Here is a 12,949-nt window from a genome sequence, read left to right as displayed (position 1 = left end):
TCCCATTAGGCTGTGGACAACTCAAGGCCACTGCTTCACCTGGCTTGTTCATTATTGAAGCCCTAGTGCATGCACCATAGTATGGGATTAATAAATACATTTAATACATGAGTGAATGGATTCATAATAATAGCAATCAGATTTTGCTGAATGCCTGCTGCGTGATTGGTACCATGCCAGGAAATTGTGTGTGTGTGTGTGTGTGTGTGTGTGTGTGTGTGTGTGTGTGTATGTGAGACTGTGTGTGTATGTGAGTGTGTGTGTGAGATCTTTCATCCTAAATACAACTATGCAAGGCTGGTCTTGTTATCCTAATTCTACAGTTGGGAAAACCAAGGGTTAGAAGCTAAGTAACATGGTGGATTTACTGTTCAATGCACAGCTGGAATTAAGACCCACGTCTCCTTATCACTTATGTCAACATATCTACTGAGCCATATTTATATGAGACATCCTTTGCCTCTCTCCACCCTGTCCCAGCCATCTACACTCCACTCCCATCCAAGTCAACCCACCTGATCTGGAAGTGTTTCCAACATGCCCGGGATCTGGGCCTGGATTCTGTCCCTTGTTTCCAGGCCTGAATAATTTGATCTGTCACAGCTCTTCCTTTGAATTCCTTTGATGACAGGGGCTTGGTTTTGTGCCTGGTCTTTCCCTAATATCTCTGAGCAGGGGCTATAAAAAGGCGCTGGGTGGTACTGGGGCGTGTGAAGACTCAGCTTTGTTTGTGCCCTTTGCGAAACAGTGCCCAATAGATTCTCAAAGGAGTCTTCTGGACATGCGGGCAAAAGAGCCTCCTGGGGTTTTTCGCAGTTGTTTTCACCCCTCTTCTTTTTTAGAAGGTTGTGCTAGGGTTGCTGGGGCCACCTCAGGAGTCTGCTGTGGCTGTTCAGATTCACAGGAGACTCCTTGACCTCTGGAAAATCCACTGTAGTTTTTCTAGATCTCAAATCTCTCATATGTGAAATAGGCTGGGCCAGAATTGATACTTGGGTGCCTTCCTGCTCTAACTTTCTGGGTTCTGTGGTTCCTGTGCGCTATCGAATCATTTAAATAGCATCTGATGGATGCTATAGTTATTATTTTTATGCACACATATGGTCTTGCATGCAGAAGCAGAGGCCAGACATCTGGGAGCAATACCCTGCGACACGGGAGTCCCCTTCCTGGATGGATTCATGATAACTGGCCTCAATTTCATGTTGCTGCTGGGCCTTAGTGGTGTCCTGAGTATTTCCCCGGCAATCCCCTGTGAAGCATTGCACCATTTATTTCTGTCTAGAGCTGATATCTTATGAATCAAGAGTTCTTTACTGACCACCTAGGAATGGTCTTTTAAAAGGGTTACTCTTATTTTGTTTGTCTTTAAATGGAGCAACACTTAGGCCATTGATGCTGAATTTATGATTCACTTATGTGCGCCATTAATTTGAGTTACTTGATATTTCAAATTGCCTTGAATATTGCTGTTTATATGTGTACAGTATTTTTAATGCTGCCATTAACTTTATTGCTCCTTTTACAATTACTATCTCTCACTAATGTTTCTCCCATTTTGTGATTAAATGAATATGGAAATTAGAAGTGAAGAATAAGCAAATTAGGGCTTGTGTCTGAGACGAGAGTAGAGACACTATTTAAAAATATATAATAATCATTTGGTTGATTTTTAAAGCTAATTTATTTCCTTTTCCTTAGAAACCTGTCTGAGGATCAAATAGTTCTCTGTGTTTGGCTAACAGAAGGGCAACACCCACTCGGCACACCCTTCCACTTAGAAAGTGCCTCTGAAGGGTTCAGTTCCTCGGGTCTGGGGCATGTACTTTATGCGACAATGACAGTGATGGTGGCACCTGACTTTTATTGAATGCCTATTATGATGCAGACACTGGCTGTTCTCTTAATATGTGATAACTTGTCCACTCTATACGACCACTATGAGATAGTCATTCCCATTGTTCCCGTTTTAAAGATGAACAAAGTAAGTTTTAGGTTACGTGGCTTGTTCAAGGGCACAGAGTTAATGAATAGCGGTGTATAGATTTGATTCAGTTGGGTCTGACCCCAGAACTTGCATTTATAGCCTGTAATCTCTTCCTTCTCTTTGTTGCCTCCTGTTTCAAGTGTTCTCGAGACACATACACCTGTGACTTGTCCCAATATTTTGTGTTTAAGGAACTGAAGTCTTGGTTTGGGTTTTGCGAATTAGCAAAAGAATGTGGTATTAAGACAAGTTTGTAATATCCTAGAGGCAAGATTTTGGTGAAGAGACGTATTGTGTTAGGGTAACCAATAGATGCTCAGAATCATAACGCAGAAACACCAGAGAGAAGGTCATAATATTTTTATTTTTTTATGTGTTTCCTAGTACCATTACCCTGGGAAATACTATGGACCTACAAGTCTAGATTAGGAAGGAAAAAACAAAAACACACACACGTCAATCATTGTAAAAATTCCTTACAAACCAACCTTTGCCCAAACAAACCAATTAGTCATCCCATAAAAGTGTGAAGTTAGGGAAAACTAGTCTTCAAATCTGTCTTTCCAACTCCAATGGAGATGGAAGCTATGGGAAAGAGATTAGGATTGGAAAACAACACAAAATCTGAATTGAACAAGATCTTGGAGATTTCCAATCCAGCCTCCAAGGACGCTGACCATTTGACAACCCACCACATTTTTAGATGGTTTTGATGATAAGGTAATTCTTAAAAAAGTCCTATCTTAAGGCTTGAGAACCCATCTTTGATTGAACTACAGAAATGGGGGACTTATCCTAGAATGTTGGTTTCTATTAAATCAATAATTATTCAGATTAAAATAATCAACCCAACACGAGACTTAGAAGACATTGTTTCCTCAGGGAGCAGGACAGAAAGTTGTCCTCAGAAAGGAGAATCAGAAGGAACAGTGCACCCAGGCACTGCTTCTTTCCTTTTATTAAGGAAGCTGTTATGAGGAAGTAAATGAGGAGTGACACAGGCAGAAGGAAAGAATGGACAGCATCTCTCAAGTCTCAGGAAGTCGGCTCCTTCCTGAAATTGACAGCTACGCTAATGCCCCATAACTCTCCCCACTTTTTGGCGAGGGGGCTGGCGATCGTTCTTATAGCCCTGGAGCCCCGTGTTCCATAAAGAGATTTGGGGCCTCCTTTTAAACTCCAGACCTGGAGATAATGTATTTCTGATCCGAAAATCTCAACATTTTCAAGGAATCAGTTTGTCTGGAGCCTATTTTTTTTTTCTTTCCTCCAAGACAAGGGCACTTAATAAAAGAATTAAAAGAAAGTCTTTCAAGGCTTGGGTGTCCTTGGAACTTTGAGAAACTCTGGAATGCCTCATAACTAGCTGGGTGAGCAGATGTCAACGCACCGCACTACAGAACCTGCTGCCCACTTACCCCACGAGTCCTGGCAAAACGTCACTCCCGTTCTCTCTCGTTATAGGGAACAAACAAAACAAATCGAATGAGGGGCAGCAGGCTGATTCATTCTTTACAACAAAGTTTTATTTATTCTTTTCTTTGACCCCCCCGAAAAAAACATTAAAGTTGTTCATCTTTCATTTATTTTGTTTTAATGGTTTTCCTTTTGGATCCAAACGAGCATTTATATTACAGAATATCCGCCTGGTCAACATGCAGTGCTGAACTCTGGCTTTAGGAGAGATGCACCGATACCCCGGGTGGGCCAGCACTGGCTGCCATTCAAACACTGTTATTGAAGGGGCATCAGGCTGGCACACCACAGTGGGTGCTGCCTAAAAGGAAGTGTCTCATGCGCCTTGACTCACACGTGTTTTGTGATGCGGGTGGCAGCGTTGTAACAGCCTGAGGCAGAGCACCCGTTTCCCTGTTGATCTCATCTTACATGCTCATCCTCTAAGAGCAAACTAAGGAGGGCATGGCCTGACCTTGGGTCCCAAAGGACAAAGAGCATGGCCTGGACAGCCTGTCGTCTACCTCTACCTCTGGCAATGCTGTTCTTTGAGGCTAGTACCGGTGCCGCCTGCAGAGTTTGAAATCTAGTTCTGATGACGCTCATCCCGTCCCACGCAAGGCCCCTCTCCTCCCCCGCGGCACTTCCCCACTGGGAAGATCGATGATCTCTCTCCACTGTTGGCACTACTATCCTGAAGAGTTGCTAACGTCATAGAGATTGTCTTCGGGCTGCTTTAAAGCAAGAAACCCCTTTCTCTCCATCTGACTGATCTGGAAACGTTTTTCAGGGATTAAGGCTCTGAGGCCTTTAAATCCACCAGCCTAGGTGAGATGAACAGAAAGAACGCCTCTGAATCCAGCAGCAAGCTGACAAGCTGACCTGTGAGCTGGTATAAAAGAGCAGCCCAGGTCACACACCTCTAAGTCTTCCTGGGACTGGCTGGTACTGTCCACCTCACCCTGTCATTGTTCTATAGCTGCCTTCCTAGCCGCTACCCCATTTTCCCAGCTGTGAAATGCCATGCACACTTGGTGCATTAGATTTTTCTCCTCCATTTGTTTTTCTGGGTGAGTTCCAAATCTTGGAGTCAGTTTGAGTGGAGTTGGACTGTTCTCTAATGCCACCAAGGAAGGAAGGTTCCTCTGCAATTGCAGCACTTAGGGTGGCTTTGTATAAATATTGGCTTGGTCACAAAACACCAGGATAGAAAAACACTGATTGAAGTTCGGCCTGCAGGCTAAATATATTATCTCCATTGGTAGCCATTAAAATTCAATACCTATGTTTTTACTAAATCTGCTGGGATCTGCTTAATGTTATATAGCTCCTTATCAAATGCAATGCAGGCCAGGACTACTGTATGCTTTAATTGACAGTTAGATTACATTGTTTAGCCCTATTTTCTTATTTCCTTTGTTTTTAAAAATTGATTAATGGCACTTTGAAATTTTGGAGTGTGTTTTTCCTGTTCATCCCTTGTGAAGATTTCTAGTAGACTTGCTCTGAGCAGTGGTCCTTGTACCACTCAGAAATCAGAGGACTGGAAGGAGAATGGAGTCACCAAATAAGGTTAAACTCGGACTTGGCAGCTCCGACTGATGTAGTTTGCTTTCGGTTTTGGGGCCCTCCTCTGAGTGAACCGAGAAGAAACTGGCACTACCTGGCACAAATTCTGGGATCTGACTCCAGAATATAGAGAGCAATCCATCCCTATCTCTGATATTACTATCTCTGAATGAGAGAGAGAGAGAGAGAGAGAGAGAGAGAGAGAGAGAGAGAGAGAGAGAGGGAGAGAGAGAGAGAGAGAGAGAGAGAGAGACACTTATTCAGGTTTCCACTGCTGAGTGGGAGAAGAAGTCTTGCTGAAGACCCTAAGTGCTAGCTTGTGGGTATTTGATCTAACAGTGGCCTACATGTCCACAAAGAGAAGGTACTGGGAAGCTCTGAGTGTGAAAACTCAACTTCCTTCCTGGATTTAGAAAAAAAAGAAAAAAAAAAATCTGATTGCTGTTAGAAAGCTAAGAAAAGGGGAAGGGAAAACAGGAAGGACAGAACGTGAAATGAAACCAAATCCTGGATTCAGGTTTCATTAAACATTGTTTCTTTAAAAAATTAAATGTCATAGCAACGGCAAGAATTTCATAGGTCCTTCATGGGATATAAGGAGTGAAGGTTTTTTCCAAATCAATTTGTGGAAACGAAGAGCTTTAACCAATGAGTTATTAACTTACTTACAAACACCTGACACACCCACGAACAAGCCAAGCATTAGTGTTTCCATTTTCCTAATGGGGGAAAGTAGGGAACTCCTTGCTGAAAACATAAGTTTGTGTGGAAAGCTGGAACATACTTTTTTATTTTTGACTCCCAATAATTATCATTTACCAGATTACTATTCTGTTTAAAAATTTTTTCACCTTCTGATCAAGACATAAATTTTGTATTTATTGGTTAAAGATGTCCTGAAAAACTCCTATATCCATTCTATTATTTCCTTGGCCTTCCCTAAAATTTCAGGCAGTTTTTTCATTAATCTAGATTATATTTTAAGTCCCGAGAGGAAGAGACAGAGATAGGGACAGAGAAACAGCTGACAGAGGCTTAGACAAAAGGAGAAAGACAAAGAAAGCCAGTGAGAGGAGCTGGAGCTGGTTCTGAATAACCTTAGATTTTCGATGCAAATATCACATCATTAAATTTGACAAAAGTTGATTCCTAAAGAGAAGCTGATTCAGAAATACCACAGAGCACACGTTTATCCTTCTTTGCTCTTCTAGAACAGGTCTGTCATAAAAAACCAAGCGCTCAACAACCCCTCCAACATAAACATAAATCCCCTTACCTCTTTTTACGTGATCTAGTCAACTCTTTCAAACCTCAGAAATAAGGATTCAAACCTCAATACTGTATTTACACGGTAGCATGGCTTATTATAAAATCTCTTTTTGCATTTAGAAGCTCAAGATACAAGCCTTCCGTATGCGTGGCACGGGGGGAGGGAGGAGAAGGGCAGTTTGGGGGCGCCCCAGCCTCCCCAGCAATGTGATCAGACTGTTGTTAGTCCCACTCCCACGTCTCAACTAACTGGCTTGAGTTTTGTTAAAGAGAAGTTTTCCAGGCCCTTAGCGTAGGTTGGAACAATCTGTAAATCTGTTATCTTTGGTTTACAGTGATCTCTCTGGGATGCATAAGCCACAGAGGGTCAAAGCAGAAAGGATTCAAGTGAAGGAAAAGATGGCCATCAGAAACCAAAGATGGTTGTTTCTGCGCCTGGTCTTTTGTCCCCCAACATGGTGCGTCCATTTCTCTGACTGGGTGAGAAACAGCAGGTGACAGCTGACAAATCACCCCAGCAGTGTGTAGCTGGGCCTGTTACTGCAGCCAGCAGAGAGGCCATCGGCCCCTCCTCTGTGGGGTTAGGCCTGGCTGTGATGTACTAGGCAGTTCAGGGAGGAAACCACAAAAATCAAAAGGATGAAGTTGCTAATACAGGCCGTGCTTAGTCCTGTGGGACTGCCTCTGATCACTTCACGGATAGGTTAGGTCGGGACACCTGAGTTCATTTCATCTGGCTTTTGTCAAAATAAGAGTCTCAGGGTGGATATATAGTATCCAAACCTGGACCTGATTCCTTACGGGGCTCTCATCTGGAGTTAAACCGGTATGCTCTGACCGGCCACTGGCAAGGGGCCTACTTCTTCCTTCTTTCTTGTGTCACAACATCCTCTCCTGAGTTTCCTGGCTGGTGCTCAATGTCCTGGAATCCAGGAGGGAAGGACAGACAGACGGGTGAGAAAAGCAAGTGAGGAAGAGTCTATACCAGGCCTTGGAGGGTCTCAAAACACAACACATAAAGGTGACAAAAACAGCAGTGGAAGTTCCTTAACGTTCAAGTCTCACAAAATCCTTTCCTGCTATACATATGCTTTTTTTTTTTTTTTTTTTAAATACAACCTCGTAATATTTATATATTATAACTAGGCTGAGAAATTAAAGAATCTCTCAATTTATCCCTGGCTTGACCCACTAAAGAAATAGTTTGTCCCAAAATGAGACATCCAGAGCAGGCTTTACAAATAAGATGTAATGAAAAATTGAGAACTTCCTTTAAGAAACCCAAATTATTAAATTGTGTTCCCTTATGCCAGGAGAGACCTAATGTCCCTGCAGTGGGCTTTCCTTGAGCATGTGGATTTTTCATACATACTCCCCCCACACCCCACCAATCCTGCACCTTACATCATTTTGAATCATCTTGGGAGGTATCACGTGTTGAGTTCCCAACTATATTTCGGGAGAATGAAGCATTCTCCAATAGCAGGGAGTGTAGCAGAAGCAGGCAGGCAGGCATGTCAGCAAATAATCCTGGATTGGATGGATCTAGCCATTTTAGGCGTTGAATCAGTGTTAACATGCAGCAAAACAAGGGCTGGGATGGAGAACAGAGGGCACTTGGGTTCATCGCACTGGCTCTATGCGGGGTGAATGTGTGTAGGGAAAGAGATGCTGGCAGGGCTGTGGAATATGGGGTCTTCCCTTGTGGCCTGAGAGTCACGGGAGGGCAAACTCCAGAACATCTGGAGTTCAGCTTCGGAGACATGGTCTCAATGATCTCAGTATCCCGCAGGGGAGCGGGGAAGCCCACAATAGAAAAAGGTTCTTCAGCTAGAAGAATGGATGAATAGGCCACATCGGGCAATTGAGTCAATGGCTCATGTTGAGCCTGGGGGACACTCAAGGGTACCACCCTTCCTTCCTGACCCTGGCCTTGTAAGAGGGAACCATGATCTGGACTCTAGAGTTCATGTCTGAAGGTCGCCTGGCAGTCCGGGGTCACACACTCTCCTAGTCTCTCTTGTGTTAGGAGATGCTGAAGACTGAGATTAGCATGGGAACCTCGACAGGTAGCTCAAGATTCTTCGGAAGGGACCTCCAGTAAGTTCTCAATGTATCGTGCTGTGTATCTCAACACAGGCAGTCATCCTCGTTTGCTTGGAATTTCTCAAGCTGCTGCCATGATTTTTAATCCAAATGGAAGCAAGGGTTTGAGATCTAAAGGGGCCTCTTCAAGGGAAAAAGAAGAGGCAGAATCTGCTCCCCAGGAAGGAATATCCTGGCCAGCTATTCGAGGGAAGTTGGAGTTGACGTTTAATCAGAGGCAGAAGGAAACTGTTAGATGATTCTGATAATGAGTTCTGTGACGTAGCAGAAAATTCTTTTATTTTCTGGTATTACGGTATTACTAGAAAGGAAAAGGCAGGCTATGGGATGAGAAACCTGATTTCTTGGTCAAGGGAAGCTGAATAAAAGAATTCATATGTTTACTGGAACGAGAATAAAAAACCCAGGTGATTGGTCAGAGGACCATGTCTACTTTCTGCCTCTTGAATCAGGACTCAAATGTATGTGTGTGTAAGGTGTTCCGGTGTCCAGGACGGTTTCCTGGCACAGGACATTTAGTGTTTGCAATGCTGTTTGGAGGCAGATTCCATTTCCGGTTAAGAGCTCTGCCAGCCCAAATTTCTCCTACTGTTGAAATGGCTCAAGGTTATCACTTCAATTCCCTTTCTCAAAACAAAGCAATAGACTGGTTGGCTCAGAATGGCCATCCTGTTGTAGTGCTGTCCCTAGGGCAAGCTGCGTTTCCAAGGTGGAAGAAAGCAATTTTGTGCACACAAGGCTGCCCATAGCAACACTTTGGCATGAAATGACGCTGAGCAGAGGGAACCTTTAGGATACAAGGCCCAGCGTCAGAGTCTTATGTAACAATCACGCCTGTCAGGACTCGGGTGTTGTATCGTCATATTCACATGCCCAGCGACGGCCTAGTGGGAGAGGAAAATGGAAGAGGGTCTGAGACGGGGGGCGGCCTTCCTCTCTGCCTCATTGCTCTCCTGCCCTGGGACGACTTTGGTTTGGGGGTGGGCCGAGGGTCCTGAGGCTCCATTAATCTCTAAAAGAGAAGGCAGGGCCATGGCAAATGAATTTGCAGCCACAGGGTTGGCTTTTCAGAGCTGATGTGGCAATGCCTTATTTCAACTGGGAGAAGAAAAAAACCCAAAAAAACCCAAAAAGCAAAACTTTGTAAGAAAAATAATAGCCCCAGACTGCTCCTACCTAAGAGGCGGAGTCTGGTCTGGAGGAGGAGAAACGTGTTTATCCACTGTGATCTCAGCCCAGAAGCCTCCGGGCCCATCTGCTCCTGGCTGGGAAAGGAGGGCCCTGCCTGGCACTTTTCTCCAGGGGACCCTTCCACCTGCTGTGATGGTGCTGGGGGACTGGGGAGGGACTTAAGGGGACGGTCCATTTCTACCAGGTAAAGACAATGATATTCTGCCAAATGCACAATGATACTAAAGGAACACCGATTTGCCAAGTAAGGGCTCTTTTTCTCAATGCTTCTGAGTTTTGAGGGATAGCCTGAGGCTGTCTTCTGCTCAGCTTTTACTCTGGGGAGGGGGTAAAGCATAGTCCTGGCCCAGAGAAAGAAATAGTCAGGGCCCAGTCTTGTCACACAATGTGACAAGGCCCCATCAGAGCCTGCTTTGCTAGAAGGATCAGCCCAGGTCTAAGCTGAGGTATATTTACGAACATTTCCTGACACACTGACCCTCAACCACAAACCAGCGGTAGGAGCTCCAGACGGAGGGTCCCCCCTTGCAGGAGGTCCTCGGTGAACTCTGCCCCTCTCCCCAAAGCCGCTTTTCTTTCAATCTGTCCCCTCCACAGAAGTTCCTACTAGCGGACGTGTGGCCCACCTTGGACAGGCTGTCCTGTCTGGGGATGGCCGGGAAGGCTGGGCCCCTGGCATAGCACTGTTCCTGCTGCCTCCTAGACCAGAGTCTGAGCTGATTTCCGGCCAGTATGTGCTGCCTCAGCACTGTTCCCCATACTGAATTACTTCTGTGCTGGTGGGAACACAGACTCTGCCTGGAGTCCCTTAAGTGCCCCTGCCACACTGACCCCTCCCTCAGGGCTCCCCACGACCAGCATCACGGGGGCTGAGGCGTGACACGGGGCTCCAGCACTAAGGCCGGACTCCATTCTCATCAGCTGGTGCCCTGGCCATATGGGTGGTAAAGACTTTAAAATCTCACCCTTACCTGAGCCCCAGGCACATCTGTGGACCCTGGGGGACCTCCTTAGCTTATTCTAACACTCAAAGCACCTACTGCGTGGGTGACAGGCCAGCACCACCGGCTCTCTGCTTCTTTGACCCTCTCCGCCACAGTGTGGGCTGCCGGGCTATGGCTTTGCTCATCCAGACCAGCCCGTGCTGCCGCCACAGCATCCTGACCCCCACGTCAGCTTTTCCTCCCTCCCTGCCCCTCCTCTTGGTATCGGGTGCTCCTGGACTGAGTCTCTGCTTCTTTGGGGAAGCAAGCCACAGGGTGATGCACGGGAGGCTGCAGCAATTGGCCTGGTGACAATGGTGCTGGCGAGGGAGGAAGGAGACTCTTCTCCTGTGGTCTCCATAGCTCCCCAGTTAAAGAGGCCAAAAGTCTTCCAGGCCTCTTAGGGCAATGGGTGTAGAAACAGGCCAGCTCGATTCCTCCACGGCTCTTAGAAAAGTGGGAAGGGGCAGTAGAAGCAGGCCATCCTGCCGTCCCCTCTCCCATGGGAATGACCCTCCATGTTCTTGTAGTTTCTTTCCCCAGCAAAGAGGCAGAACTATGGCAGTGGCCATCTTGCAATGTGGTGGGTTTGACTGGTTTGCCTTTGGTCCTTTCCTTCCTCTTCTCTGATAACGCACGGTGTCCCTCCATCTTCTTCCTCCCTCTTCCTCCCCCCCGGGCCGCACCGGCTTCCCAATTCGGTCTTGGGTTTCTCCGTGTGAGAGAAGAGCATGCATCGGAGGGGGGAGCAGCCTCTAGCATTTGTCATCTTCTTCCGTGTCACTCAGGAGGTCGCTGACAGCGCCACACATCATGCCCGGCCCCGGCCCCCCACGCCTCCGCCGCCGATAGTGCCCATTGGGCATCTGCCAGCTGTGCCGCAGGGGCGGGGCTGAGCTGATGGTGTTGGCACGGCCCAGGCTGGTGGCCACGGCTGCTTCGAAGGTGAGCGTCTCCTCCTCGCCACAGTCTGAGGTGTGGGAGTCTTCGTGCAAGGCCAGGTAGGGCTCGGAGATGTAGCGCTGTGGGGAAGGGTGCTGGCCCTGCCGCGTGTGCCGGGAGCTGGACGCCTCGGGCACGCCGGCGGCGTCATTGCTCTCCAGGGCTTGGGAGGTCAATGGGGAGCTGCCCTCGCTTCCATCAGCTGGGGGTGAGATGCTCCCCGCATGTCGGATCAGGGAGCTGTAGGAAAGGAGGGGCCGAGGCTTCGGAGGGACCGGGGGCAGCTGCCGACGACTTCTTCTTGGGGTGCTGGTGTCAGACATGGAGGGGATGGAGCTTTCACTCAAGGAACCCGTGCCCTGGACAGCAGGAGAGACATGGCATGAGAGACTGAGCGTGGCAGGATCCCTACTTGGGACCCTGCCCACAGAGAGCCCTGGGAGTCTGAATTCTAGGGCAGGAGTCTGAGCTGGGGGTCCCCTCTGCTGTCAGTCACATCCACTTAGGGATACAGGGATGATAGGAGGGTGAGAAGTCAACACCCGCGAGACTGGGGCATGGCAACTCAGCACGGTTATGATTTTCTGGGAGTCTTGTTCAGCTATGGCCATGGGCTCTGAAGAGCTGAGGCCTGAAACTCTGCATTTCCTACAAGCTCCCCGGTGCTGCTGACCCGGAAGCTCTGTCTATGTAACAAGTGGCACATTGATAGAAAGACAACAACGTGGAAGGTAAACGCAGGCTCTGCAGCTGCTGTGTCGGGAAGTGGGGCTGAGGGAATGGCACATACCTTCCCTCACGTCCCCTTCTGCCTCCATGTTTTCCATGGCTCGCTGAGGTTAACTCAGCTTCTACACCCTCAGCTGCTGATTCAGGCCTTACTTGACCTGCTCACCTATTCCCAAGGGTCCCTGAGCCCAGGTGGTGGTAAATGGATCTTCAGGACAGTTTCTGGAGGTGTGAGTGACCTATGCACCACCTGCTCCAACTCTCCTGGGGAAGGGTCCTTCCAAAGGCAGAATCCTGGGTTTCACTACTGAAACAGAATCTTTGAGGTCCCATAAACGTGCGGTTTTAAGAAGCCACAGGTGATTCTGTTCTGCACTAGAACTGGAAAATCACTGCTCTAGAAGTTCACTTCCCAACAGCCTCGGTCTCTAAAAGTCCCAGTCCCCCCCACCCCCCCTTACGCCCCCTGTCCCCACAGGCTCGTTGCTGTTGAGCGGGTCTCCCTTCCGGGCTGAGAGCCTTGAGGAGAGGGAAGGGCTGGCCCGAGAGGCATCATGAGGAAAGCAGAGAATGGCAGTTATTTCTTAGGCACAGACTGGTGTTTCAGCAACAGGCCGGAAGGACACAGATGGTCTACCTCTTGGGGTGGCTGGAAGCTTGGTAAACGAGTCAATCTGACTTAGGAAGGCTGTGCTGCGAGGTGAGCCACCATTCCAAC

General features: G+C 47.4%; 1 protein-coding gene and 1 long non-coding RNA gene across 7 annotated transcripts in view; one reads left to right on the top strand and one right to left on the bottom strand.

Moving 5' to 3' along the window:
- LOC141569336 (uncharacterized) overlaps positions 1 to 12,949 on the top strand; it is a 105,163-nt gene that overhangs the window by 91,762 nt on the left and 452 nt on the right. The gene's annotated exons all lie outside the window — the stretch shown is intronic.
- Positions 3,492 to 12,949, bottom strand: part of CACNA1E (calcium voltage-gated channel subunit alpha1 E) — a 455,081-nt gene continuing 445,623 nt past the window's right edge. For all 6 annotated transcript variants that reach the window (XM_088801607.1, XM_088801608.1, XM_088801612.1 and 3 more), the window contains one exon: positions 3,492 to 11,861. In XM_088801607.1, coding sequence (XP_088657733.1) covers positions 11,316 to 11,861 — 546 coding nt within the window. In that variant the 3' untranslated portion in view covers positions 3,492 to 11,315. The remainder of the gene's footprint in view (positions 11,862 to 12,949) is intronic.

The sequence above is a fragment of the Rhinolophus sinicus genome, chromosome 11 (assembly GCF_057876585.1).
Source record: "Rhinolophus sinicus isolate RSI-liver-muscle chromosome 11, RSI-T2T, whole genome shotgun sequence".
Lineage (NCBI taxonomy): Eukaryota > Metazoa > Chordata > Mammalia > Chiroptera > Rhinolophidae > Rhinolophus > Rhinolophus sinicus.
Note: the sequence above shows the minus strand (reverse complement) of the source record. Positions and strands in the feature narration are given on the sequence as shown.